The sequence below is a fragment of the Podarcis liolepis genome (assembly GCF_965112155.1).
Source record: "Podarcis liolepis genome assembly, chromosome: 7".
Classification (NCBI taxonomy): Eukaryota; Metazoa; Chordata; class Lepidosauria; order Squamata; family Lacertidae; genus Podarcis; species Podarcis liolepis.
Genome location: NC_139561.1, coordinates 86,334,963 through 86,359,559, shown reverse-complemented (window position 1 = coordinate 86,359,559; position 24,597 = coordinate 86,334,963). Strand labels below are relative to the sequence as shown.

General features: G+C 48.7%; 2 protein-coding genes and 2 long non-coding RNA genes across 8 annotated transcripts in view; 3 read left to right on the top strand and 1 right to left on the bottom strand.

The window, feature by feature from the left end:
- The window catches only part of LOC310712751, a 63,638-nt gene extending 59,931 nt beyond the window's left edge, over window positions 1-3,707 (top strand). Inside the window, exon 2 of the long non-coding RNA XR_014528983.1 lies at window positions 2,881-3,707. This is a non-coding gene — a long non-coding RNA (uncharacterized lncRNA). The remainder of the gene's footprint in view (window positions 1-2,880) is intronic.
- Window positions 1-21,705, top strand: part of LOC310712738 — a 279,033-nt gene extending 257,328 nt beyond the window's left edge. Inside the window, exon 2 of the long non-coding RNA XR_014528967.1 lies at window positions 19,053-21,705. This is a non-coding gene — a long non-coding RNA (uncharacterized lncRNA). The remainder of the gene's footprint in view (window positions 1-19,052) is intronic.
- FKRP (fukutin related protein) overlaps window positions 1-24,597 on the top strand; it is a 215,480-nt gene that overhangs the window by 4,668 nt on the left and 186,215 nt on the right. For 3 of the 5 annotated variants that reach the window (XR_014528953.1, XR_014528954.1, XR_014528955.1), the window contains exon 2: window positions 195-2,696. Coding sequence is in view for 2 of the 5 variants with exons in the window: in XM_083515911.1 (XP_083372037.1) it covers window positions 287-1,798 (1,512 nt within the window). In the remaining 3 variants the exon portion in view is untranslated. Of the gene's footprint in view, window positions 1-194; window positions 3,708-24,597 lie in introns of those variants that run through there. The other 2 variants (XM_083515911.1, XM_083515912.1) reach the window with 1 other exon arrangement.
- SLC1A5 (solute carrier family 1 member 5) overlaps window positions 17,553-24,597 on the bottom strand; it is a 44,397-nt gene continuing 37,352 nt past the window's right edge. Inside the window, exons 8-11 of the mRNA XM_083515898.1 lie at window positions 20,279-22,442; window positions 18,830-19,873; window positions 18,040-18,595; window positions 17,553-17,668 (exon numbers count right to left, since the gene is read on the bottom strand). Of these exons, the coding sequence (XP_083372024.1) occupies window positions 22,214-22,442 (229 nt within the window). The 3' untranslated portion in view covers window positions 17,553-17,668; window positions 18,040-18,595; window positions 18,830-19,873; window positions 20,279-22,213. The remainder of the gene's footprint in view (window positions 17,669-18,039; window positions 18,596-18,829; window positions 19,874-20,278; window positions 22,443-24,597) is intronic.

The following is a 24,597-nucleotide window of genomic DNA, read 5'->3' as shown; positions in this document are numbered from 1 at the left end:
TGACCCTCTAAAAGGAAATCATTTTAGGTAAAAAGTTTGCTTTTGGTCTCAGAAGTTTGGAGTAATCTCTTTGTTTAGTCGTTTAGTCATGTCCGACTTTTCGTGACCCCATGGACCAGAGCACTATAGCTGGTGGTAAAATGGTATTTCCTAAATGTACGATCTTTTGATTATTTCTTCTCCCTGGTTTCCAGGTAAACTAAATTTGGATGGATGAATCTGGAACTGCGAGACACTCCGTGGGCCAGAGACGAGAGCTCTTCCAAACTTGCCCTGCGCTCGCAAGATGCGCATCACCTTCTGCCAAGGCGTGCTTGCTGTTGCCATCGCCATAAACCTACTGATCCTTTTCTACATCTCGAGGCTGCAGCAGCGTGTCTTGCACCGCCACAGGGACCACCCGCACCCCAGTGCCCACCAGCCCCCTGGCCTGCTGAGGTCAGGCGTGACCGTCCTCATCAGGGAGTTTGAAGACTTTGAAAACTACGTCCCCGATGTAGTGCATCTCTTCGTGAAGCACAAACCCGAGCTGCCCGTCGTGGTGGCGGCAGACCGGTTGCCTTATCCTCCTATGGTTCTCCCCAGCACTCCCAACATCCAGGTCGTCATTCTCAAGCCGTCCCCTGACCAGCCTGCCCACGTCTCCAGGCCCGAGACCTACGTGAAGACGGAATACGTGGCGCTGGTGCCAGATGGGCTGAGGGTGGATTCCGCATCCCAGCTGGAGCGAATGCTGGAGGAGTTCAAGGCCAGCCAAGCTCAGGTGCAGATGGTGGCGGCTCCAGTGCAGTCGCTAGCTCCCCTCCAGTGCCTGAACCTCAAGGTGAACCTTAAAGAATGGACGGCTGACTACACAGCAGCTCCGCCTTCCTCCAAGGTGTGTGCGGCCTTGAAAGGCGAAGCCGTCGTCCTCCTGCGCACCAGGGACCTCTTCAACCTCTCCATGCCCCTGGCCAAGCCCTTGCTGACTTCCCTCTTCATCCAGGCCTCCCTGCGAGGGTGGGCCGTCCGCCTGCTTGACGTTTCCTTCTCGGCGCTCCACCAGCCTCTGCTCACCTCCTCCCACAACCAGTGGAAAGCTGACAACCTGGCCAAGGCCAACCGCCTCCAGCTCTTCCGCGACTTTGGCATCAAGCGTGTGGTCCTGGAGGACGGCAAGGAGCAGTGGTTTGGCTGCGGCAAGGAGACGCCCCGCTGCTTCGGCACCATCCGCGATGACACGCCGGAATACCTCTACCAGAACCGGTGGACGCCGCCTTGCTGCCTCCGGGCCCTGAGGGAGACGGCCAAGTACGTCATCGGCATCCTGGAGGCGTCCGGAGTGCGCTACTGGCTGGAAGGGGGGACGCTCCTGGGAGCCGCTCGCCACCAAGACATCATCCCGTGGGATTACGACGTGGATCTGGGCGTCTACCTGGAAGACATCCCCAACTGCGAGCTGCTCCGGAGTGCAGATTCCGGCTCCATCGTGGACGAGAAGGGCTTTGTCTGGGAGAAAGCCATCGAGGGGGACTTCTACCGGGTGCAGTATAGCGAGCGCAACCACTTGCACGTTGACCTGTGGCCCTTCTACCCCAAGAACGGCGTGATGACCAAGGACACGTGGATGGATCACCGGCAGGACATTGAGTTCCCGGAGCATTTCCTGAAGCCCTTGGTCCCCATCCCGTTTGCCGGCTTCCTGGCTATGGCGCCCAATGATTACTGGAGCTTCCTGGAGCTGAAGTTTGGAGAAGGGGTGATTGAAAACCCAGAATATCCAAACCCAGCTGTGAAGAGCATGGAGAAGGGAAAGTGAAAGAGCCCTGGTGAAGGCCCAAGCCTTAAAAGGAGAGGTTCTCAAGTATCTCAGAGCTGAGAGCTTTCCTTCCTTGAACTCTTGATGCCATGCAAATGATTATGCAGTCAGGTGACTTACCTGCCCGTTACAGGTACCTCGGTGTCTTGTCCATACTGGAGGAGATGTTTGCAACAGTGAATTGTTTCACGGTAGCAGCACTGAATGTACATTCTGCCTTTCTGGATCAGATCAAAGGCCCTTCTAGCCCAGTATTCTGTTTCCGATGGCAGCCAGACAGCTGCGTCTGGATAGGTCACAGTCAGGGCATGAAGGTAATGGCTCTTTGCTGTTGTTGGTTCCCAGCAGCAGAAGTAGACTATCTTGGTGCTTGAAGGTTTTATTTTGCTGATCCATAGCAAACAGAACCCTTTGAAAACGGAAAGGCAAGGGAGGACCATTGTTGCAGTGAGTTGCAGCATTGCCTTTCAAAGTACAAGGGTCTCTTACGTCACCCCAGGAAGAAAAATCCCCCCCCCCCGCTGTCGACAGCTGGTTGTTTCAGCAGGAGTCACGCAACAGAACAAGCAGCTGCAGTGGCTTTCACAAAGCAGTCATTTTCCAGAGAGGTAGCTGTGTTAGACTGTTGCTGCAAAAAAAAAAATCAGTGAGTCTTGTGGCACCTCAAGGACTAGCAAATTCAGTGCGGTCAGTTATTTTGTGACTGAAAAATGAGACTGCTTAGGATTCAGCGTCCGGCTTCCTCAAAACTGTCCAGGAAGAATTTGATAAGGAGATCATACCAACAGCCAAATAAGGAAAGCATTACAAGCAGGTTCTACAGGAGAAAGTCAGATGCTGAGAATCGGACAGGCAGCTCCTATGAGTACAGTGGTACCTCGGGTTACAGACGCTTCAGGTTACAGACTCCGCTAACCCAGAAATAGTACCTCGGGTTAAGAACTTTGCTTCAGGATAAGAACAGAAATCGTGCTCCGGTGGCGCGGCAGCAGCGGGAGGCCCCATTAGCTAAAGTGGTGCTTCAGGTTAATAGTTTCAGGTTAAGAACGGACCTCCGGAATGAATTAAGTTCTTAACCCGAGGTACCACTGTATATGAAGAGCCCTGCATCCTATTTGTACCACAGTGGCCAAGGCCATCAAGATCCCTCTGGGAAGCAGGCAGAAAGTAGGTAGAAAATAAATGGCCAGGGCTTCAGGAAGGGAAAACAATTAGCACTGCTGGTGTGATACACCCTTTGAAGTCAGACAGAAAGCATTCACAGAGTCATGAATTGCAAATTCTAAGTCCTCATATTCTGCCCATTTACTGGTAGATTGGAATGCAGGAAGCGCCTGTCTCACTGCAGCTGCTGCTCCTCACTGAAGCTAGGCTGGCTGTAGCACGAGGGGGTCAGGTTTTGAGGGGCACCAGTAGACTTTTATTTCAAACAAGATGTGGGGGACTAGATCACACTGTTTTGAATGCGCAAGTGAAGTCAGCGGGGCATACCCCAAAGGAGGTAAGCTGAGGATTGCAGCCGCGCTCTGGCAGCCCTCCTGCAGAGATGCCATTGGTGCAAATGCAGCAAGGAGACAAATGCAGCATAGATGCGAGGATCTTGCCTTGTAGAATTCAGAACTTGGGGTGGGGGGGCTATCCCTCTTTTACCACTGCTTGGTTCTGCTGCTGCAAACTGATCATTTATTGGGTGGATTAATTGGATTTTATCTAACATACGTTTAAACCGCCTTGAAGAGGAAAAGCCACCTCAGAGCAGCTTATAAAACAGAACACAGCAAAACATACTTAATAATAATTTATTATTTATACCCTGCCCATCTAGCTGAGTTTCCCCAGCCACTCTGGGCGGCTCCCAATTGAGTGTCAAAAACAAAACAGCATTAAATATTAAAAACTTCCCTAAACAGGACTGCCTTCAGATGCTTTTTAAAAATACGATACCTGCTTATTTCCTTGACATCGGATGGGAGGGAGTTTCACAGGACGGGCACCACTACCAAGAAGACCCTTTGTCTGGTTCCCTGTAACCTCACTTCTCGCAATGAGGGAACTGCCAGAAGGCCGTCTGCGCTGGACCTCAGTGTCCGGGCTGAACGATGGGGGTGGAGACGTTCCTTCAGGTATACAGGACAGAGGCCGTTTAGGGCTTTAAAGGTCAGCACCAACACTTTGAATTGTGCTCGGAAACGTACTGGGAGCCAATGTAGGTCTTTCAAGACAGGTGTTATATGGTCCTGGCGGCCATTCCCAGTCACCAGTCTAGCTGCCGCATTCTGGATTAGTTGTAGTTTCCGGGTCACCTTCAAAGGTAGCCTCATGTAGAGCGCATTGCAGTAGTCCAAGCGGGAGATAACTAGAGTATGCACCACTCTGACAAGACAGTCCGCAGGCAGGTAGGATCTCAGCCTGCGTACCAGATGGAGCCTCCATGGACAGCTGTGAGTCCAAAATGACTCCCAGGCTGCACACCTAGTCCTTCAGGGGCACAGTTACCCCATTCAGGACCAGGGAGTCCCCCACCCCCTGTCCCCCAAAACAGTCCTTCTGTCTTGTCAGGATTCAACCTCAATCTGTTAGCCGCCATCCATCCTCCAACCGTCTCCAGGCACTCACTCAGGACCTTCACTGGTTCTGATTTGAAAGAGAGGTAGAGCTGGTTATCATCCACATACTGATGAACACCCAGCCCAAACCCCCTGATGATCTCTCCCAGCGGCTTCATATAGATATTAAAAAGCATGGGGGAGAGGACAGAACCCTGAGGCACCCCACAAGTGAGAGCCCAGGGGTTTGAACACTCATCCCCCAACACCACTTTCTGGACACGGCCCAGGAGAAAGGAGCAGAACCACTGTAATAAATAAAACCAGCAATGCACTATAAAATACCGCCCTCCAAATGTTAAAATCTGGCGACAAGATATGGCTAAATCCTTCCGTCCACCAAGAACCCCTCAAGAGAAGGCCAAGGAAATGGGGATGGGCTGTGGCCTAGTGGGAGAGCACTTGCCTTGCATGCAGAAGGTCCCATGTTCAGACCCCTGCCTGAAACCTAGAAGACCTGCTGCTGCCAGTCAGTGTGGACAAGGCTGAGCTACATGGACCAGTCGTCTGATAAGGCATCTTCGTTATGCTCCTAGGTGCATCTTCGGAGCTTTCTAAAGGGCCTCTGGTGATGGGGTTTGTTGGGTTGAAATAAACGACAGTCAAATGACAAGTGTCATATGGGAGGCATCTCCCGAGCATGTGTCGGGGAGTCCCTTTTATTGAATATTACAGCATTGCCACATATGTGCTTGTTGCTGATTGGTTAACACAAGTACAATGCAAGGGTTGCATATAGGGTTGCATATAGGCATTTATCATCAATAGATTAAAGGTTGGGAAAAGGAACACAGAATTGGACAGGCGTGAAGACTTCATATTAAACAATTACTAGTGATTGATATAGCAAGACTTAAAAGAGCATGACCATCGTATTCCGTAGATGTGGTCAACTATGCATTAAGAACAGGTCAGTGTACAATGTTCCATGAACTCAATGTGAACTAAACATTCTAGGAAGGAATGTTTCAGCTCAGAGCAGTTTGCCAGACTCATGTGCAGAAGGAAAACTTCCCATCAGGGGTTTGCCAGGCCTTCAATGGTGGCCAGATAATCTAGAGACAAGGGGCCGTTGCAAAGACATAAAGGCAACTCTCCATTTACGTGGGGGTTACGTTCTGAGGCATCGTGCCTTTAATAAGTGAAATCACGTACCGTATTTTTCGCTCCATAGGGCGCATCTAGTTTTTAGAGGGGGAAATCAAGGAAAAAAATCTCCCCCCCCCAGCCCCAAAGAGCAGCATACAGGCTGCGCGCAGCCTCTCCCTGCCGGAGGGGTTGCATGCGGCTATGGCACAAGCCAAGACAGCGAGTGGGATGGATCCCGCTCGCTGTTTTGGCTTCCTCTTTAGCTGCATGCAACCTCTCCCTGCTGGAGGGGCTGTGTGCGGCTATCCCTGAAGCCTTCCGAGCGCAGCGCAAGTTCCCGCTGCGCTCCTCAGGCTTCAGGTTCCTTTTGCTGAAGCCGGGAGAGCAAGACTCCTGGCTTCGGCGAAAGGAACCCGAAGCCTCCAGAACGCAGCGGGAATTCGCGCTGCGCTCCGAAGGCTTCAGGGGGCTATCCCTGAAGCCTGAAAAGCGAGAGGGGTCGGTACGCACCGACGCCGCTCGCTCTCCAGGCTTCAGCGAAAACAACACAAAGCCTCCAGAGCGCGGAGGGAGCGCTCCCTCTGCGCTTCGGAGGCTTCGCGTTGCTATCGCTGAAGCCAAGGAGCCTGCATTTGCTCCATAGGACGCACACACATTTCCCCTTAATTTTTGGAGGGGAAAAAGTGTGTCCTATAGAGCGAAAGACACGAAACACATTGAAAAAGCCTGCAAGTACCCCTTTCTTCTTGCCCCTTTCCACGACGTTTTTGTGGCATTTTCAGGTCAGTTCTGCGTTCAGCGCATATATGTGATCACACATATATTGAGCGTGCATAAATGGGGGGGGGGGTTGCCTGTATACCCTTGCCTGGCAGGGTGGGTGGTGGCAGAGTTGCAACCCACCCATTCATTCCCATAGGAAGAAGACTCATTCTTGCAGTCATTTGTGCAGACACCTCCCTTCCCCTCGCTGAAAGTCGTTGACAGGGCTGGGGTGGGTGGCAGCAGGGTGTTGCATAAATTTCGCCTCGGGGATGCGCTTTATGATTGCAGTGTTATTAAATTTTTTAAAAGAAAGAAAAAGAAAACAAACCTTGTGCCACTCGCGTTTAACTTGGCAATGCTTCTGTTGGTTTGCTTCTTATACTTAACAGCATTGTAAAAAGTAAAAAAAAATTAACCCTCCTCAGGGGTTGTTGGATTAAGCCAAAGAAAATACCAGAAATGTAGGAAAACTCTAAAGGAAGGAGAAATAACATAAAGAGTCCCATTGTGTTTTTGCTTTTGTTTTAGCCCGCTTGAACTGCCTGGGGAGGGTGACCAGCGGTTTTGAAGGTGGTCAGGTAATAATAATAATAATAATAATAATAATAATAATAATAATAATAATAATTTATTATTTGTACCCCGCCCATCTGGCTGGGCCTCCCCAGCCACTCTGGGCGGCTTCCATAGAAACCAAAAATATACTAAAATATCACACGTTAAAAACTTCCCTGAACAGGGCTGTCTTAAGATGTCTTCTGAATGTCAGGTAGTTGTTTATCTCTTTGACACCTGAAGGGAGGGCGTTCCTCAGGGCGGGCGCCGCTACCGAGAAGGCCCTCTGCCTGGTTCCCTGTAGCTTTGCTTCTCGCAATGAGGGAACCGCCAGAAGGCCCTCGGCACTGGACCTCAGCGTCCAGGCAGAACGATGGGGGTGGAGACGCTCCTTCAGGTATACACTTTTGGGCTCTCTGCCCCACCTGCCCACGTGACCGCAGCCCACTCTTCCACAGCACAGCCATAGCAATTGTGGGCTTGTCTGGGGCCACGCAGCGTCTGTGGTAGGTGTCTCACTTAGTACGGGTGCAAAGGTGCCTGTTTCGTTGTCCCTCTCCGGCTGTGTGCTAGTGTACCAAAAGTCGTACAGACAATGGTCACCTTGTTTCACCTCCCTGCAAGCAGTTTCCTTATAGCCGTGAATGCATCGTCAGAAGCACAATTTACAAGTTCACATGCACAGCTTGGCAGCCTTCAATCTCCAGGGTCACTTGAGGAGAGGCTTTGTAGCTAATTGCAGACCTTCGGCATGAAAGCAAGAGCCCGTATCCTGACTGCCCCGAAGATGAAAGAGCCAGTCTTCAGATTTTCAAACTCACTTTCAACCCGAACCCACAGCACCCAGATTTAATTCTTAAAATGCCTCTGCCCCTCTTTATGTCCTCTGTTTCTCTTCCACCTTTTCCCTAAACAACACTGAGGATTGGAGTTGAAAGGGTGGGATCATATAATTGTAGGGTGGGAAGGGACCCCGAGAATCATCTAGGCCAGGGGTCAGCAAACTTTTTCAGCCGGGGGCCAGTCCACTGTCCCTCAGACCTTTAGGGGGGGCCAGACTATATTTTGAAAAAAAAAAAATGAACAAATTCCTATACCCCACAAATAACCCAGAGATGCATTTTAAATAAAAGCACGCATTCTACTCATGTAAAAACACCAGACAGGCCCCGCAAATAACCGAGAGAAGCATTTTAAGTAAAAGGGCACATTCTGCTCATGTAAAATGCTGATTCCCAGACACTCCGCGGGCCAGATTTAGAAGGCGATTGGGCCGGATCCAGCCCCCGGGCCTTAGTTTGCCTACCCATGACCCATGCATTGTAGGAATCACAGTGACAGGCATCTATCCGCCCAACCAACCTCTGCTTAAAAACCTCCAAGGAAGGACAGTCCATCACTTCTTGTGGGAGTCTGTTATACTGTCGAACAGCTCTGTCAGAAAGTTCTTCCAGATGCTTAGTGGAAATCTCCTTTCGTGTAACTTGAATTCGGAAGGGAAACAGAGAACTCTAATGTAGAATTATTACCTGCCCCAAACTAGATTTCCCGGGATATCATGGATGAAGGGCCATGGCAGTGAAACTATTATAGACCCAGTTTATGGTATTGACAATCCTGCACTTTCAAATTTTCTTTTTGCACACGTTTGGGTGTCGGTAATTCTGGCGTCATGAGACTCTAATGCCTCGTGGACCTTTGGTTTATTCATGTTAATGATGCTCGCCTAGTGTTCTTCAGAAAGCGGAAGAGATATTTTGAAATCAAATGTCCCCTGTAGACAACATAGATGTTCCCCCACCCACTTCACACCACAGACGCAGGAAAAACAAAAGCGGATGTCTGCTTTCCAGGACCTGAGATTTCAGCTGATAATCTGCCCTCCCAATTACTGCCGCCTCTGAAGTTTACCCTCTCCTAATAATCCTAGAGTTGTGGGGTTTTTTTTAATCCTGGCTCCTGCCTGGCCTTTAATACAGAGGCAGCAAATGTATCTGTGGCTTGCATTTACCACATAAATTGTGTACAGAGAAGATGGAAGGCAGCAGTAAGGAAAGAAACAAGCCGGTGAGAAAGGAAACATCATTGCTGTTGCAGGAAACAGACGGGCCTGAAAAGGAAGTGGGTTTTCCCTGAGCTGGAAGTGAAAATGGGCAGGGAGGGCTGCAGTTCCTTTCCAGCCAAGGACTAGATTTCTACAAATGCAATCTGGGATCTAATCCTTAGCTAAACGTCACAGCTCAGAGTTAATGTTAGGGGTTAGATCCAGAACAGGCTTCCTCAACCTCGGCTCTCCAGATGTTTTTGGCCTACAACTCCCATGATCCCTAGCTAGCAGGACCAGTGGTCAGGGATGATGGGAATTGTAGTCCAAAACATCTGGAGGGCCGAGGTTGAGGAAGCCTGATCTAGAACAGGGGTCAGCAACCTTTTTCAGCCATGGGCCGATCTACCGTCCCTCAGACCTTGTGGGGGGCCGGACTATATTTTTTTTGGGGGGGGAACGAATTCCTATGCCCCACAAATAACCCAGAGATGCATTTTAAATAAAAGCACACATTCTATTCATGTAAAAACACCAGGCAGGCCCCACAAATAACCCAGAGATGCATTTTAAATAAAAGGACACATTCTACTCATGTAAAAACACGCTGATTCCCGGACCGTCTGCGGGCCAGATTGAGAAGGGAATTGGGCCGCATCTGGCCCCCGGGCCTTAGGTTGCCTGCCCCTGATCTAGAGAGCGTCTCTACCTCACCTGTTGCCCAGCTTTTTGCTAGGTTGTGTGAAGTTTTTGCCAGAAGAGGGCAGCAGCAGCCTGCCCTCAAACTTCCTTAGAAGACAGTGCCCCAAAACACTGAAGCTACAAACCTCCACTCTTCCAGCCTGCCAGCTGCCGTCACCCTCGCAAGATCCAGTTTCACTGGATGGGCCTAAGATTAAGGACAGACAAAAAAGTCTCCCCATTCCTAGTTAAAGAGGTAGTGATGGCTGCCAAACTGGATAATAATAATAATTTATTATTCGTACCCCATCCCCAGCCACTCTGGGCGGCTTCCACAGAGACAAAAAAATACACTAAAATGTCTCACATTAAAAACTTCCCTGAGCAGGGCTGCCTTAAGATGTCTTCTGAATGTCAGGTGGTTGTTTACCGCTTTGACATCTGGTGGGAGGGCATTCCTCAGGGCGGGCGCCACTACCGAAAAGGCCCTCTGCCTGGTTCCCTGTAGCTTTGCTTCTCGCAATGAGGGAACTGCCAGAAGGCCCTTGGCCCTCAGCGTCCGGGCAGAATGATGGGGGTGGAGATGCTCCTTCAGGTATACTGGACCGAGGCCGTTTAGGGCTTTAAAGGTCAGCACCAACACTTTGAATTGTGCTTGGAAACGTACTGGGAGCCAATGTAGGTCTTTCAAGACAGGTGTTATGTGGTCTCGGCGGCTGCCCTCAGTCACCAGTCTAGCTGCCACATTCTGGATTAGTTGTAGTTTCCGGGTCACCTTCAAAGGTAGCCCCACGTAGAGCGCATTGCAGTAGTCCAAGCGGGAGATAACCAGAGCATGCACCACTCTGGCGAGACAGTCCGCAGGCAGATAGGGTCTCATCCTGCGTACCCGATGGAGCTGGTAAACAGCTGCCCTGGACACAGAATTGACCTGCGCCTCCATGGACAGCTGTGAGTCCAAAATGACTCCCAGGCTGCGCACCTGGTCCTTCAGGGGCACAGTTACTCCATTCAGGACCAGGGAGTCCCCCACATCAGCCCGCCCCGTCCCCCAAGTCCTCTTGGACGGCTTTAAAGGAGGGTTAGAGAAATTCATGGAGGATCTTTTGCTATCAATGGCTACTAGTCACAACGGTTATGCTTTGCATTAGCAGTGGGAGCTGTTAGGCTTCTGAATATCAGTATCTGGAAACTGCAGAAGGGGGAAGAGTCCTGCTTGCAGGCTTTCCACAGGCCTCTGGTTGGCCACTGTGAGAACAGGATACTGCCCTAGATGGGTCGCTGGCCTGATCCAGCAAATCTGTTCTTGTCTTCAGAATTTGCATGAGACTCCAGATTTCTAAAATGAGAAGGGTTGAGTTTCAGCTCAATCAGTGAAATTCTTTATGCCCATTGCAGCTGCACACAAGGCAAATTGTAGTGAGTCACTGCAAGGAGGGGCAATAAATTCCTGAATGTTGTTTGGAAAGCCACACAGCGCTGTTTGGGGGATTATTTTAGCTTGTGAATAAGTCCTCTTGCTGTCAGGGGGCGGGATATAATTCGGAGCAAACATGCATGGGATTGGGCCACACTTAAGTGAGGCAAAACCCTATGTGATTGTTCTCCGGCGGCAGATTTTGCATCAGTTTTATGGTTTATGTAAAACTATCCATGTGAGCTTTTGTTCTTCTTCTGAGTATTTCAACACAAATCAACAGCTAATCCCCGTTTCTGGGCGACAGTCACGCAATTGCCAAAGGCACAATAATTGCATTGCCAGAATGTGTTTGTTTTGTTTTGTACGACACTCAAACCACAGAGCCTAGGACTTGCCGATCAGAAGGTCGGTGGTTCGAATCCCCACGACGGGGTGAGCTCCCATTGCTCGGTCCCTGCTCCTGCCAAACCTAGCAGTTCGAAAGCGCGTCAAAGTGCAAGTAGATAAATAGGTACCGCTCTGGCGGGAAGGTAAACGGCGTTTCCGTGCACTGCTCTGGTTCGCCAGAAGCAGCTTAGTCATGCTGGCCACAAGACCCAGAAGCTGCACGTCGGCTCCCTCGGCCAGTAAAGCGAGATGAGCGCCGCAACCCCAGAGTCGGCCACGACTGGACCTAATGGTTAGGGGTCCCTTTACCTCTTACAGGGTAGCTTATAGCATGGCCCTCCCAATGCCATTGGACTCCAGCTCTCATCATCCCCTACGGACAATCTAGGAAATGGGTACAAAACAACAGGGAGTTTATCATGTCAAACCATTATTCCTCCTAGCCCAGCACTCTTGATGTCTGGCTGTCAACAAGGGAAGGCCTATGGCTCAGATCAACTGTTTTGCATGCAGGTTCAATCCTCTGTATCCCCAGATAGGGTTGGGAGATCCCTGCCTGCAGAGCTGCTGCCAGTCCGTGAAGACAATACTAAGCTAAATAGACCCAACAGTCTGACAATATAAGGCAGCTTCCTATCATTCCCAAGCTCTGGCACAGAGCTCTGTCTTTGCTTCAACTAGGCTCTTCCCTTGGGAGTAATAAACGGAAATCTGCCCTTATTCCCTTATGGGGGACACAAGAGCCTTTATAGAGTCCTTTGCAGGTTCTCCATCGGTCGGAGAAAAGAACAGAGGCCAACCAGAGAATATTGAGAAGCAAAGCAGCTCGTAAGCCTGATCTTTATTGAACTGTTGCAACAGGGTGCTCCCCTTGCACGCAGGAGGAGGAGGACGACCCAGAACCCAGTTGTGCCCACCCTGGAGTCCAAGACCATCCCCCAGACACATCATACCTACATCACAGAAAGGGCGGTCTACAGCAGAAATCTGAATGCCTTGTTTATCTCCTGTCGTCGTTTAACTCCTGTCTGGCAGGTTACCTGTGAATGCTTACTTGATTGGATACCCTGGGGAGCCTGGCCGGTCTTCTGTAGTGACAAATACTTAGTTCCTGAGCCAGGTCACAGGCTCACCCTATTCATAGACATACCCTTAAGACAGAATTTGTGAAGGAAAAGACAATGGGGAGGCTTTTCCATTTCCCTTGACCTTGCAGAGAAATAATTTGGTCAGTTTGGGAGCCAAAATGGCTCCAGGACTGCCCTCTTGTGCTGCCTCAGACATGTGACCCATACATTTATGTATGTGTTTGCCTGGCAAATCCATGAACATTTATTTTATATATATATATGTAAAGGTAAAGGGACCCCTGACCATTAGGTCCAGTTGTGGCCGACTCTGGGGTTGCGGCGCTCATCTCGCTTTATTGGCTGAGGGAGCATGCGTACAGCTTCCGGGTCATGTGGCCAGCATGACTAAGCCGCTTCTGGCGAACCAGAGCAGCACACGGAAACACCGTTTACCTTCCCGCCGGAGTGGTACCTAATTATCTACTTGCACTTCGATGTGCTTTTGAACTGCTAGGTTGGCAGGAGCAGGGACCGAGCAACGGGAGCTCACCCTGTCGTGGGGATTCGAACCGCCGACCTTCTGATCGGCGAGTCCTAGGCTCTGTGGTTTAACCCACAGCGCCACCTGCGTAAAAGACCTTAATTTTTTATTTCATGGGAAATAAAAACTGCAGCCTCGCAACCAAGCAGTGTCGGGTCTGTTCCTCCCCAGCCAAACCTCCCTCTCCCTTTGTGCACACAGCTTCCCCTTGTTACACACCCAGCCGTTTGGGTGTGTCGTGTATGTGCCAGGTGCTTCAACCTTGCCAGGTACCAAAAGGGCAGAGTGGGAAGCAAGCTGCAGCAAGTCAACAGAGGACAGAAGACCGTGTTCCCTTAAGGTCTGTTTTTCCTTGTACCTCAAGCCCTGTGTTTCTTTGTTCAGAGGCTGGCGAGCACCCAGGAGCTGCACCCACGCAGCTATTCAGCCCAGGCACGAGCAACTTCTCAGAGTTTGCCAGGGCAGGCCAGGATTTGCAGGATACCTGAACTCGCCTTGAGCCTAATGCAGCCCGCAGAGACAGCAGGCTCCCCTTGGCTTTCATGCAGTTGACTGTGGTTCCGACTTCCACAAAGAGAAAACTTGCCACCGGAAAAATGTAGCTACAGTCAGTACATGATGTGGCTTGCAATGTTCCCCTTCAGTATTTGGAATGAAGATACAGGAGAGATTGTTGTTGTTTAGTTGTGTCCGGGTCTTCGTGACCCCGTGGATCAGAGCATGCCAGGCACTCTGGTCTTCCACTGCCTCCTACAGTTTGGTCAAACTCATGTTCGTAGCTTCGAGAACACTGTCCCACCATCTCATCCTCTGTCGTCCCCTTCTCCTTGTGCCCTCCATCTTTCCCAGCATCAGGTCTTTTCCAGGGAATCTTCTCTTCTCATGAGGTGGCCAAAGTATTGGAGCCTCAGCTTCAGGATCTGTCCTTCCAGTGAGCACTCAAGGCTGATTTCCTTCAGAATGGAGAGGTTTGATCTTCTTGCAGTCCATGGGACTCTCAAGAGTCTCCTCCAGCACCATAATTCAAAAGCATCCATTCTTCGGCGATCAGCCTTCTTTATGGTCCAGCTCTCACTTCCATACATCACTACTGGGAAAACCATGGCTTTAACTATACGGACCTTTGTTGGCAAGGAGATGTCTCTGCTTTTTTTAAAAAAGCAGAGACATCACAGGAGAGAAACAGATGCCCAAGTCTTGGTCCTGATGCAATAAGAAAAGCAAGCCTCTCGCGGCAGGCAGGCAGGCAGCTTTAAAGCACACAATTAAGAGGCTGCCAGATCAGGTGGGCACCTATTCCAGAATCCTGGGCTCACCATGGCCAACCACATGTCTGTGGGAAACCCACAAGTAGGACCCGAGTGCAGGAACACTCTCTCCCTTCCACGGTGGCATCCAGTCCAGGGGCCTCAGTTTGGCGGCAGAGCATCTCTCTGCCTGACACTTTGGAGAAGGTAAAGGACCCCTCAACGGTTAAGTCCATTCAAAGGCGACTATGGGGTTGTCCGTATAGTTAAAGCTATGGTTTTCCCAGTAGTGATGTATGGAAGTGAGAGCTAGACCATAAAGAAGGCTGATCGCCGAAAAATTGATGCTTTTGAATTATGGTGTTGGAGGAGACTCTTGAGAGTCCCATGGACTGCAAGAAGATCAAACCTATCTGTTCTGAAGGAAATCAGCCCTGAGTGCTCACTGGAAGGACAGATCCTGAAGCTGATACTTTGGCCACCTCATGAGAAGAGAAAGACTCCCTGGAAAAGACCCTGATGTTGGGAAAGATGGAGGGCACAAGGAGAAGGGGACGACAGAGCCTGGCGTGCTCTGGTCCATGGGGTCACAAAGAGTCGGACACGACTAAATGACTAAACAACAATGTGGTTGCAGCGCTCATCTCGCTTTCAGGCCGAGGGAGCCAGAGTTTGTCCACAGATAGCTTTCTGGTTGATGTGCCCAGCATGACTAAGCCGCTGATGGAAACCAGAGCGCATGGAAACATTGTTTACCTTCCTGCCGCAGCGGAACCTATTTATCTACTTGCACTGGCGGGCTTTTGAATTGCTAGGTTGACAGGAGCAGTGAGAGAGTAAGAGAGCTCATCCCGTCGTGGGGATTTGAACCGCCGACCTTCTGATTGGCAAGCCCAAGAGGCCCAGTGGTTTAGACCACAGCGCCACCCGCGTCCCACTGCCCATTAAAGTACTGTGCTGAGTTAGATGAACAAATAGACCAGGTGTAAGGCAGTTCCCATGTTTCCTTCTCCCTAAGGTAGGAAGGCTACCTTAGGGTAGCATCACTTCCACTAAACTCAGGAACTGCAAATAAGAGTTGGGGGGGGGGGGAGGAAGAGGACAACCGTGCAGGCAATGGCTTATAAATTTCCCAGAGTCTGTTATTTATTTATCATGGAAATTCCTGTAATAATATGACAAAAAAATTGTTGGAACAATTCTCATTTTAGTAATTTATAAGCCGTTGCTTGCAGTGGACAGCATCACTGGCAGGGGTTGCTTTTGGACTAATGGGCAGAAAAAACTATTGCGGACACCATTCTTACACACCGCCGAAGATTCTATTGACTACAGACGATGCTGCTTGAAACCTAATTTCATCAGCAGAGGCCCGTGGAAATCTGGGAAGCTGCAGGCAACCTGCTGGCAACTGCTGCGCCACACATTACATCGGGAGCCTCAAGCGTTAAAAGTGATAACGCAATCGCCTTCCGCGGGGGAAGTGCCACAAAAACGATTTAACATTAATGAAGAAAACAAACCGACACGCATTGCTTCCAAATCTCTTTTTATTATCTTGTGCGATGTGGCAATTGCACATTTCCACCCCCCCCCAAAATGTAGGAAGGAGATTGTGTGCAAATAACAACCAACCTGATTTATCACCCCCACCCCAAAAAAATCAGTCTCGCCACCACTTTGGGGGGTCGCTAGCTCACCAGAAACATGACAGGCCTTGCCTGCATCTTTTTAAGAGCAGCTTGATCTGCAGGTCCAACTTTAAAAGCACGGAAAGCAGCAGCTCCCTGCAGATCAGGCTGTTACTAAGGACAGAAGAGAAGGACATGGTTTGAAAAAATGCAAGCCTACCACCACCCCTCTGCCCCCGCCAAACACCAGCAGGTTCAACATCGGAGAAAAATGCCAGCTGGCCCAACAGCCCATCCTGCTCCTGTTCAAATATTGGGAAGGAAGTTATCATAGCTGCTTCCTAGGGAAGTCAGCTCTTAACCCAGGCGTCAAATACGCCCCCGACATACAGAGATGGTGCCGTTCTGCACCCCTGTTGACTGTGAAACAGAAGCTAAAGCAAGTGCACCACTCAATAACACTTAGCGGTATAGGCAGCCTGCAGGCTAGGCTCTCTTCTGTACAGGATCGGGACTGAAGCTGGGAGAACTGCAATAGCAGCAGAAGCAGATGGAATGACAGAGGGAGGCTGTGCCCATCTCCTGCTTTCACTGAGCAGCTGAGAAGACTTAGCAGCAAGTAGACGATCCTCTCTCTGGGCAAGCAGCAAGGCCAGATAACCCCGTAGGCTCCCTTCCCAAATTCTGTGGATCAGGATCATCGAAGTGTCAGCTGTCATGTGCACCCAAACCCCTTTGCAGATGGGGGCTTATTAGAGAGCCCCAATGGTCGTCCGCACTTTGCCTCTTTGTGGGTTGAGGGCAATTCTGAACGGCGTTCAGCAACGGAGGGTACTTTTAAGCAACAGGAGGTTGCACCTACAGCTTACCACTTGGAACAATCCACCTGCATTGGCTCTCAACACAGCTTGTATTAGGAACTGCCACCTCCTGTCAGAATACAGAGGGTGGTATATTTGGCACTAAAACAAAACCCATGTTTATTTTGAAGTGCCCGCTGGATACCAGTCACTAGTATAAAGTAAGCAGCACACAAAACACTAAAAAACCATTCTACGTTCTAAATCTTATATTAATAATCCAAAAATTGAGAGAGCTATGTACAAGATCTACTACAGAAGCCACAAACAGAAAACTCAAATTGTGTCCAAAAGGAAGATAGTCTTTGAACGTTCCTTTAGCCACGCTCCTGTAGATATCAACAAAGGTAAGTTGGATCAAACAAAGTGTCGGTGATGTTACGCACACAAGTGAAACAGGGTGCCGACGTTTGTCACTTGTTTTGCCCATGAAGTCTCGGGCTTCTTCAATAAATTCTCGCTCACGGTTTTGATATATCTATAAACATTCAAGTCCATGTGTTACATTTCTTCTTAGATTAAGCTACAATATTTAATTTCTTTCTTCAGGAAATTCTCCCTCAAGATTTTGGTGTATTTACATACATTCAACTAGTGTTGTGTGTGCCACTTATGTGCTGCTTACTTTATACTGGTCTACTATGAGAATTGGCAGCATAGGTTCATTTCTTCAGTACTTGGATACCAGTCACTGGCATTTGAAGGTTTACCCAAAGTGGAATGTGGAACGAGGGGTACAGGAGCCAGCCTCCTAAGATCACCCAACGGCAGGGAATGCATGCGTTCTGCGCTAAAAGTAAAAAATCATGTACCAAGGAAAACCACATCCTGTATGTAAATCACGGATAAAACTGGCGCCGTTTCATGTTTTGTACAATTTATTTTGCAGTCTGTGCACAATTTCATTTTGGCTTTGCTAGCCATGGAAAGGAGGAAGACCCTGGAGCCCCACACCTAAGGGCTGTGAACGTTAACTACCGTATTTTTTGCACCATAACACTCACTTTTTTCCTCCTAGAAAGTAAGGGGAAATGTCTGTGCGTGTTATGGAGCGAATGCCTGCGGCTGGCGGGGGGGATCTGCTGCAGTCGTGAGCAGAGGATCCATGGTTCCCCTTCCTTCCCTCCTCCGTGGTTACAAAGCATGGATCCACATGGATCCTCAGGATTTTTGCATTGGGCTACTCCAAACTCACTGTCAGATCACATGTCTGTGGCCACAGCATGAACCACAAAAATCATATATCCACGATTTCGTTTAGAATATTTTTTTTCTTGTTTTCCTCCTCTAAAAACTACGTGCGTGTTATGGTCCGGTGCGTGTTATAGAGCGAAAAATATGGTACTTATCCGCTTTGAATTGTATCGTTGAAGCAATGAGGGATGGAACACACAGCCCTGCCAGAAGCCTCTGCTTCTTTCCCCCATACCGGAGTCCCACACTTCTCTCTCTCCGTTAAGTCACACCTGGACTTGCTAGAACCAAAAGTTCAAACCCTGAAGCTTGCAGGCTCCGGGCTTTGATGTAGTACACCCCCAAAAGTGATGGCAGATGTTTCCACCCCTCATCTGGAGATCTGATCTCAACAGGCATTATCATAAAAGTTGCTTTGGCAGGGGAAACCTTGGCACAAACCCGTGCGGAGGTGCAATCTAGAGAGCTCCCGTTTAATGCCAGCGGTCTCCACCCACTCAGAGAACACTTAAAACACCATTCCTACCCAAACAGGTGGGGAGCTCTGTTGGCACGAAGGGAGAACTCCAGAATTCTCACCAGGAGAACTTTGCACATATTTGGACATTATGTGCTATTGCATGCAGGTGGCGAACCAGTCACAAAAGAGTAGCTTTTATTTTGGAGAAAAGGGAAGTTCCTAACTCTTATTGCTTATACAGTGGTACCTTGGGTTAAGTACTTAATTCGTTCTGGAGGTCCGTTCTTAACCTGAAACTGTTCTTAACCTGAAGCACCACTTTAGCTAATGGGGCCTCCTGCCACCGCCGTGCTGTTGGAGCACGATTTCTGTTCTCATCCTGAAGCAAAGTTCTTAATCCGAGGTACTATTTCTGGGTTAGCAGAGTCTGTAACCTGAAGTATATGTAACCCGAGGTACCACTGTATAAGTACAGTGGTACCTTGGGTTACATACGCTTCACGTTACATACACTTCAGGTTACACACTCCACTAACCCAGAAATAGTGCTTCAGGTTAAGAACTTTGCTTCAGGATAAGAACAGAAAGCGTGCTCCGGCGGCACGAGGCAGCAGTACGCCCCATTAGCTAAAGTGGTGCTTCAGGTTAAGAACAGTTTCAGGTTAAGAACAGACCTCCGGAACGAATTAAGTACTTAACCTGAGGTACCACTGTATTTCAGAAACTACAACTTTCAGCAGTCAGAGGTGAAAATACCTACTAGTGTCGTCCTTGCAACATTATTATGATGTTCACCAAGTAAATACACTTAATTCACACATTGTCTACCAATCCAGCTTTTCTGCTGTGCAGAACTGCGTTTCTCTGCAGGGTGCACACAATCCTGTTGACCACTTCCTTAAGTCTGCTTTGCACAACCACAAGAACTTCTAAAGGAGAAAGTTGCTAGATGGAGGAGCATAAACCCGTCAGAGATTATGATTATTTAAATTTGTATACTGCTCTTCATCCAAAGATCACAGGGCGGTTAACAACAGATTGATCAATTTTGCCAACAGATGGCTCTCCCTAACTTCTTATATGCTTTAGAAGAGTAACTAAAGAAGGGGACTAGGCAGCCCTTTCTCTCGCACATCCACCAAGTAACATTCCAGGAAGATCTTAAAGGAGCATGACCAGAATATCTGCTTCCAGTGCACTGTGAGACCAAAACCTAATTGCCCCATGCAGCAACTGGTGTTTGCCTAGACCCCACTTGAAGCCTACCTCCGAATTTTGACACACAAAGCCTGCTAAGGAGTCCAGCATGGCCAAAATGGAAGAGACTGCATCCAACTAAACAATAAGATCTACAGTTCAAAACACGGAAGTCGGATTTAAAAGCTCTGACATTCTACTTTTTTATTTTTATTTTTTTAAGACTGCAAAACATCTCCACTGATATGCTTCAGGCAGCTATTGGCCAGGTTATGAGCGCCTGCGGCACAAACCCAATTTGCATCAGCAAAAGGTAGTGGCGCCTGCCCTGTGGAACGCCCTCCCATCAGATGTCAAGGAAATAAACAACTCTCTGACTTTTAGAAGACATCTGAAAGCAGCCCTGTTTAGGGAAGTTTTTAATCTTTGATCTTATATGTGTTTTTGATATTCTGTTGGGAGCTGTCCAGAGTGGCTGGGGTATAAATAATAAATTATTATTATTATAGTATGCATTCTGGATCTGTGCAGGGCATTGTGGAGGCATAAGGCACCAGCATCTGGAAGGTATGGAAGTAGATATGCCCCGGTAGAATCCTATGTCAATAATAATAATAATAATAATAATATTTATACCCCACCCATCTCCCTGTGTTTCCCCAGCCACTCTGGGCAGCTTCCAACAGAATATTAAAATACAATAATCTATTAAACATTAAAAGCTTCCCTAAACAGGGCAGCCTTCAGATGTCCTCTAAAGTCTGGTAGTTGTTTTTCTCTTTGACATCTGGTGGGAGGGCGTTCCACAGGGCGGGCGCCACTACCGAGAAGGCCCTCTGCCTGGTTCCCTGTAACTTGGCTTCTCGCAGCGAGGAAACCGCCAGAAGGCCCTCAGCGCTGGACCTCAGTGTCCAGGCAGAACGATGGAGGTGGAGACGTTCCTTCAGGTATACTGGACCGAGGCCGTATGGGAGAATCAGACGATTCTCAGCTAAGTTCCCAGTCCTCAAGATTGCAGACACTTGAAAAGGTACAAAAGATTCCATCGGTCAAAGTCTAAGCCTGCGTGTGAGAGAAGGACAAGGCTGCAGGCCCGGCCACGGTTTCCAAGTGACCCTGTGTGTGCATAAGCATATATTTGCTTTAAGTTAAGGCCCTGCAGTTCTCTGTGGGGGTGCTGCCAGGCCTTTGTCAGCCACTGCAAGGAAGGCAGAAGGGCTCTGGAGGTTCACCTCCTGCACGCACACCTATCCAGATTCCACCACTTTTCCTACTCTGTCCCATCGCCGGTGGTACTTCCTCCCTTTCTACCTCACAGCTAATGTCTGCTTCAGCGTCTGCTGGGCTTTGGACAGGCCAGGCAGCGCTGAAAATTTGGTCCAGGGGGGCCACCACTCACCAGCTCCTGCAAAGCCTGCCCACTTGCACAGCAGCGGCTGTTCGGCACAAGACTGGAATAAAGGTGATGGGAAACGGAGCCCCAGAGGTTATCTCTCACCTCTGAAGCTACTCCAGTCTCGCTCACTCTCTTTGACCTCCTAACGTTGCCCTGCCCCTTTAATTCCATCGTGGAGAGAAAAAACACCGTTCGGATCCTTTCAAGTTCCAGAAATAAATTAAATTACATCACAGCTGCTGGAACCAGGAGTTGCCACTTCAAGAGAGCACTGGAGTACTGTCTAGTTTTTGCACATGATGACCCAAGCAGGGAAGAAGGGAGGAAAATATGTAGGTTTTAAGCAATTCAAGGAACGTTGGCTTTGCAGGGGATGGCAGAAATCCCAGCGACCCAGCGGTGACTCTCAGTGTTCAATTGCACATCTCACAACCTTGGCATTAGGATTCGTAGAGAAATTGTAAAAGGCAGAAAAGGCAGCGAAGAAAAGGCAGAAAGAAATTCTCTCTCCCCCCCCCCCCAATTCCTGTTTGACGATAGGTATTTATAGGTTCAAGCGGTGCACTGCTCAAGTTATTGAATTGTGGGGTGGGCCAGGGGAGAATAAATCTGTCCGGAAATAAAGCAGACTGCTTCCTCTTCCTGCAATGAAATGTAACTAAAAAGGGGGTGACGACAATGGGAGGGAGTCAAAGATACTAGACACAGAAAGGACAACACCCACCCCCCTTGCTTGGTCCAAAACACAAAATAAAACAAAATAAGAAGCAGCAAAGGTAGCTAGAGATCTGGAAGAAGGAAAAGAGTGATATTAAGAGACCTCCAGAGTCACTGCTACCAGTTTCCACGTTGCAGATTTAAAAACTTAAGGGTTCAGCCTGGAACGTGCAAAGTATTGTGCCTCTGAGAATATCCAGAGTGCCCTTTCTCCTGAGCAACAGCACCCCCAACCCTCATCTCCTTAAAGAGGGAGAGGCTTCCAGCCAAGCAGAGCTATTTCCAGGCAGCATCAAGCCCCCAACATTGACATTTTTCAGGGGGGAAAGTCGCGTTTGAAATTTTAAAAGCACTGTGTGAAAAATCAGTCATTAAAAAAAGGTGGAAAGGAGTGTGCTGGGTGAAAATCAAAGAAGCTCCCCATCACCAAACCGCCTGCCCTTGCTTCTTATGGGAAACAGAAGTCTTTCAAAGGTGGGGCAGATTCGGGAGCTGTCCTTAAAAATGGAACCCCAACTTTAAAAAAAAAGAAGTCTAGCCTCTTCGTAGGCTGCTTTACATCACGGATTCTTTATCGCAGGAGTTGATGCCCTCCAAGGGGGCAGGCCCGTCCCTCTTGATCAGTGGGGAGCCTTCTTCCGCCCCCACTTCCTTGCCGGCGTCCGTCTTGATCTCCATCAGCTCCTCTGCCTCTGCCTTGCCTTCCGTCCTTTCGGTGTACACCTGCAGGAGCCCAGCGCCAAAAGCATCACCTTCCACGTTTAGGACGGTGCACGTGCGATCCCTGGTGCAAAAGAAAGAGGCAATGACTGAGGTGCTCGGGGTTAAGCAATAAAGGTTGTTAGCAACATTCACTGGACACAGAGCCTCCATGTTCAGGAGCAATCTATCTCTGAGAACCAGACAAACAGCAGGGAATAATAATAATAATAATAATAATAATAATAATAATAATAATAATTTATTATTTATACCCCGCCCATCTGGCTGGGCTTCCCCAGTCACTCTGGGTGGCTTCCAAAAAAATATTAAAATACTGTAATACATTAAACATTAAAAGCTTCCCTAAACAGGGCTGCCTTCAGATGCCTGGTACAGTGGTGCCCCACAAGACGAATGCCTCGCAAGACGGAAAACTCGCTAGACGAAAGAGTTTTCCGTTTTGGAGGTGCTTCGCAAAACAAATTTCCTATGGGCTTGCCTCGCAAGACGACAATGTCTTGCGAGTTCCTGCTGGTTTTTTTTCCTCCCCCCCCTTTTCTAAGCCGCTAATCAGCTGATCCGATCAGCAGATAAGCCGCTAAAAGTCACTAAAAGCCGCTAATAGCGCTAATCCGTCAATGGGCTTGCTTCGCAAGACGAAAAAACCCTGTAACTTGGCTTCTCGCAGGGAGGGAAAGGCTGAGACCTTTGTGCCCCGCTTAAGAACACGCAGAGGCATGTGGCTGCTGAACCAGGCAAGACCTTTAGGCCAGATCCAGCCGGGCCCTTCCTGTATTCTTGCGCCACGTGCAGATTCCCCCAAGCGACAGGAGGAAAAGCTAAATGCTCAGCTGCTTTTAACCTTTCCTCTGAGCCCCCCCCCCCCCCGGGACCCTCAGCACACCTGTCCAGCCAGCCATACTGGACAAGTCAGTTGGACAACTACACCCCCGGCTGCCACGAACAAAACAAACCACTCAGCGGGGAAATGAGCATCCCGGGGACATATTGGAGGAGAGTTGGAGGAGAGTTGGAGGAGAGGCCTGCTTGATTCCTCCCCAGAGCGACTGGGTTAAAAATAAATAAATGCATGATAGACTACATGGGACTGGCTGAAATGACTGGCAGAATCCGAGACCAGGGGAAAGAGACGGCGGAAGAAGATTGGAAGAAATTCAAAATTTATCTTAAGAAATATTGTAAAATTAATGAGTGCTAAAATGTTGAGGTTATAGAAAAAAGGGGACTACAGCTGTAAAAGATTAAGTAAAAGAAAAGAACAAGGGAAAATTAGATAAACTCAAGGGGGAGGATTTGCTGAAAGAAATTTGGAAATTGGGATGCAGAAAGGGGAGGTACGGGGAAGTCGGTGAAGTAAGGTTTAAGAAAAAAAGGATTTGAAATTATACATGTTTGTTTATGTGTTTGTTTGTTTGTATTGTGTATTGTTTGTGTTTATATAAATTGTGAAAAACCAATAAAAATTTTTATAAAAAATAAAAATAAATAAATGCAAGGCAAGTGGCTCGGAGTCAGAAGGTTCCACATTCAACACTGCACCTGTGCTTGAAAAGACCTCATCAGGCAGCAAAGCTGGAAAAGACTCCTGCTTGAATCTTCGGAGAGCTGCTACTTCCACTCTGATTACAGGGCTGGACAGACCAACGGCCTGACTCTGGCCACATCTGCACCATCCATAGAAAGCGCAATGATACCACTTTAAACAGGAACAGCTTCCCCTGAATAATTCTGGGAGCTTTGGTTTGCACAGAGTGTTGCCAGGAGACTCTGAATGAACTACAATTCCCAGAGTAGTTTAACGACCAGTCCTTCTTTACAGGCAACTCTGGGAACTGTAGCTGTGAAGGGGAATAGGGGTGTCTCCTAACAACTCTCTGCACCCTGAATAAACTACAGCTCCCAGGATTTTCTGGGCGAAGCCGTTGTTTAAAGCGGAATCATAACCCTTTAAATGTATTGATTTTTATTATTTCATAAAACCTATACACAGCTTGCTTGTAATTTTTTTAAAAAAACTTCAAAGTGGTTTACAAGAAGAAGGAAACAGTAAAATTAACGGCAAAAACAGCTGAAAAAAACTATTTAAGAATTAAAATCAGCAATAAACTAAACACAGATCAAAACGCACATCAACGTACTATGCATCTGGGTAGCCTTGTCTGATCAATGAAACAAAATTCGGAAGGTGACAAAAAGAGAAGAGTGTGGGAGCACGG